Source organism: Ambystoma mexicanum, chromosome 8, assembly GCF_040938575.1.
Source record: "Ambystoma mexicanum isolate Mex_15411 chromosome 8, UKY_AmexF1_1, whole genome shotgun sequence".
NCBI lineage: Eukaryota > Metazoa > Chordata > Amphibia > Caudata > Ambystomatidae > Ambystoma > Ambystoma mexicanum.
This window is the reverse complement of record NC_090929.1, coordinates 1,313,378,096-1,313,382,099: the sequence shown is the minus strand read 5'-3', so window position 1 is coordinate 1,313,382,099 and position 4,004 is coordinate 1,313,378,096. Positions and strand designations below refer to the sequence as shown.

The following is a 4,004-nucleotide window of genomic DNA, read 5'->3' as shown; positions in this document are numbered from 1 at the left end:
AATGTATACCCACTTAATAAGGAGAACAATAAAATGTATGCCTTTTGGAAGAAAGGTCTCCACGTCTGCGACCTACGGGATGTGCAACGTGAATGCCATTGTGTTAATGGCAAGATATATTAGAGCACAAATGGATGATCTCAGAAAGGAAGTCCCAGAGCCATTTCGATCAGCCCTTAATAAAGTAATGGCTGTAGAGTAGTCAGCAAATGTAGTAATCAAGAACGCATTTGTTTCAGCTGAAACTGTAGGGCATCTACTAGCAGAAAGCACTGACATTAAAAGATCTGCATGTCTCTGGCACTTTGTCCTCAGACCCGAGACACAAGCAACTTTACTAGACCTGTGAAGGAATCCCGACTTTTGGGGAAACCGTGGACGAGGCTCTTGAAAAAGCTAAAAAGGCGAATGAAACGATCACAAGTCTGACACATTAAATACATTCTTTCTGCCTAGGGGATCCTCTACTAACTGATACACTTTGCATTTATTTTTTTCTCCCAAAAACTTGACTTTAACATACTGTGAGATAAGATGTATGCATGTACACAAAGATCACATCACATGAAGTTCAGCACCCCAGAATCCCACTATAACTTAGTATATATATATATATATTTCTGAGGCTTGTGGAATCTGCTTAGATCACATGCTGTGCATAGGCCGACATCTAGTGGAAGCTGCAGAGTATTAGTTTGTTTTTCAAAACTCAAAAAGACGCGTCGAACTAGGGTGTGCCAGTAATACTATCCCTAGTGCGACGTCCACTGTACCCATGATCCCTCACGCGTGTAGGAGCCTCAGATTGTTTTTCCCTTGGCTTTAGCCATTTATCTTTTTATAATTACAAAAATTCCCCGTTCCAGCCCTACGTCGAAGATCAACGAAGAAAGACGTTGGTGATTCGAGACAGAGGAAGAACAGCCGTCGAGACTACACGACGGACTTTGGGCCTCTGAAGGCCTCTGGCCTCGGCCCTGTGCAAGTTTTACACACATTCATTCCCTACATATACCCGCCCGCTGCCAATTAGTGACATATGGAGAGTACTCCCTTTAAATTCTGCCCAAGTGTAACCGTAATTTTCCCTGGGTAGACGAGCACAATACGTGTAACTTGTGTCTCCCACGGGACCATCCTGAGATTAATTGTAGAGCTTGTAAGCTCTTCAAGGCCAAGACACTCGAGGACCGCTCAACGAAGCGCTGGGCCCACTACTGCAGGCAGCTAGAGGCCATGGGCGCAGTGGGTTCCTTCAGCGATGGCAGTGACGCCACCTTATCGGACGGCGAGGGCACAGGGGTGTCGTCGGGCACCCACGCGCAAGCCCCCGACCTCAGAGGACTGACCGGCGGTTCAGTTATGGGGACAACACCCAGCGGCAAGAGCGCGACACACACCTCTTCCACCAAGCACACTAACCCCAGCCGAGATTCGACACGTATGTCCAGCGATCAGCAAAAGAAGGCATCAAGAGAGCGGTCTGCCGAATCGGTGTCCTCTGGGCGTTCCAGGTCACGGTCGCCTCACGACACACAGCAACCATCCACGGTTGCTAAGGGTGCCACATTACCAAAAGTCATTGAGGCCCGGTCGTCGGCAGACAAATCCGACCTCTTCGCCCAAGTAGCATGTACAACATCTACTTCTGTAGGCCGTTCGACATCTGCTTCCAAGATTCAATGCCCCTCTTCCAAGACTCCCGAATCTCTTGACACCACCTCCGAATCTCGACGCCAAGCGTCAAAACATTCAGAGAACCCTAAAACTTCAGGAAAACATTCTTCCAGTCATGGGAAAGGGGAAAAACAACATAAGAAAGCCTCAGAACATCAGGTTCAGAAGGAAAAACACAAAGAAAAGTCCAAGGTCCCTGACCCTGTTACCAAGGGAAAGACTGTTCCTCCCACTCCTCGGAATATAGACATTGATAAGGAACCACAGCAGGAGAGGGTTGTCCCCAGTTCCAAGCAATGGAACTCGTAGGACATTGATAGAGTAATAAGGATGATGTCCTTTTTTGTATATTTCTTTGAAAAAGACCCAAATTACTTTCATAGCCATCATATTACACCAGCTACCTCTGCCCCTTCGGGATCTTAAGACCCTCAACCTCCTACTAAGAGGCTCCGTTCTGAGACTCGAGTTCAGGGTTTGATTTCAGACCCTTCTATAATTGAGCCTTACCAGCCATATGGTGAGGAGTCAGAAGTACAGATGCTGGAAGACCAGGCAGGGGTCGATTACTATGGGGACGATGAGGACCAGGAAGAGGAAGACGAGGCGGAGGCCTATAGTCTTGACTTCCCTATTGCCAAAGATCCCCCAGTGAATGACTCACTGTTTGATGATCAACCTTTACTTAATGAAGTATTAGCTAAAGCTGCAGCCCATTTTCAAATTGACACACAGGGTGTCCAAGAAGAGAGATTTTGCATAAGAAATTCTACGAAATCCATTGCCCAAACTATCCCCATTTTAAAATCGATCCAGCGCAGAATCGATCCTTCTCTGGTAACCCCTAATCTTACACAGGTGGTTAATCCACGAGTAGAAAAATTATTTAGGGCCGCTCCCTCTGATCCATTATACGTAAGGGGTCAGTTAAAACCCGACTCATTGGTTGGTAACCACCAGAAAGAGGACGGGAACACCACTAGCTTCTTCTGAAGCGCCCCTGGACAAAGAGAGAAAAAGAATATATGCTATGGGGAGGAAGGTGGCATCCACGTCAGCATACCAAGCACGCATTGCCAACACCACCACTCTTAGCTACAACTGCCACCAATGGGAACAGATAGCTGCCCTCATTGCCTCTGCATCCGAACCGCTAAAGAGCCAGTTGGCCTAAATTGCATCAGACGTAAGATCAGTGTCTGGATGCATTCTTCGATGCAGCAGATAATGCAGGGAGACTAATGGCAGAAGGCACAATTATTAAACACCATGCTTGGCTAAGACAATCGGGGTTTAAGCCTGAGACCCAAGCCACCCTCATAGACATGCCGGTGTAACCGAACTTCCTATTTGGGAAAGCAGTGGAGGAAGCACTGAAGACGGCTAAGGACGAATACGAAACCTTAAAGTCCCTCGGCCAACTGACGAATAAGCCTTCAGGTCAAGGGGAAATGACAATAATTTTCGTCGCTTTTGTGGCCAAAACTCCCAGAGAGTCCATTTACTATCTGGGTCAAGGAACCTCATGGGGCAGCAATCAGCAGGCTACCCAAGGTTTCACTAGAGGTCAACGCAGGGGCTGCGGTAGGGGGAGAGACAGCCCAGATAGAGGCGCTACACCACCCAATAAACAGCAGTGACATTCCGCTCCGGGTCCCTTCCTATGCATCCCCAGAAGGGGGGCGCATTTCCATCTTCACCCACGCATGGGAAGGGATCACTTCGGACAGATGGGTACTGTCCACAGTGTCTGCGGGATACTGTATAGAGCTACTAGAACGCCCCCGCAACCATCCTCTAAGACAGAAGATGCACTCCTTGGAGCACCAAAGAATACTCCTCGAGGAGATCGTTCTTCTTGCAAAGGACGCAATAGAACTTGTCCCGGGCAACCAGGTAAAGAAGGGTATTTATTCAACCTACTTCCTTGTGCCAAAAAAATATCTAACGATGCGCCCAGTATTAGACTTGCGCCCTACCAACAAGTATGTCAAGCCACAGAAATTCTGCATGTCTACACTCCAGGAAGTAATCCCCCTACTAAAAAGCGGGGATTACATAGCAACATTGGATATGAAAGATGCCTATTTTCATATTTCTATGTTCCCAGTGCACAGAAGGTTTTTGCGTTTCAGTGTAGACAGCCAGCACTACCAGTTCAAGGTGCTGCCCTTCGGAATAGCCTTGGCTCCAAGGGTATTCACCAAGGTACTGTCGGTGGTGACCGCGCACCTACGCAGGGAGGCAATCCCGGTGTACCCTTACCTGGACGACTGGCTGATCACAGTGGAAACCCCCGTAATTTGCAGATCCAACATTCAAAGAAC

General features: G+C 47.9%; 1 protein-coding gene across 1 annotated transcript; it reads left to right on the top strand.

Moving 5' to 3' along the window:
- The first annotated feature begins 1,236 nt into the window (after positions 1 to 1,236).
- LOC138473396 (sericin-2-like) lies at positions 1,237 to 1,986 on the top strand. The gene has a single exon (XM_069612077.1). It carries the CDS (start codon positions 1,237 to 1,239, stop codon positions 1,984 to 1,986), a length of 750 nt encoding a protein of 249 aa, XP_069468178.1.
- Positions 1,987 to 4,004: the final 2,018 nt, after the last annotated feature.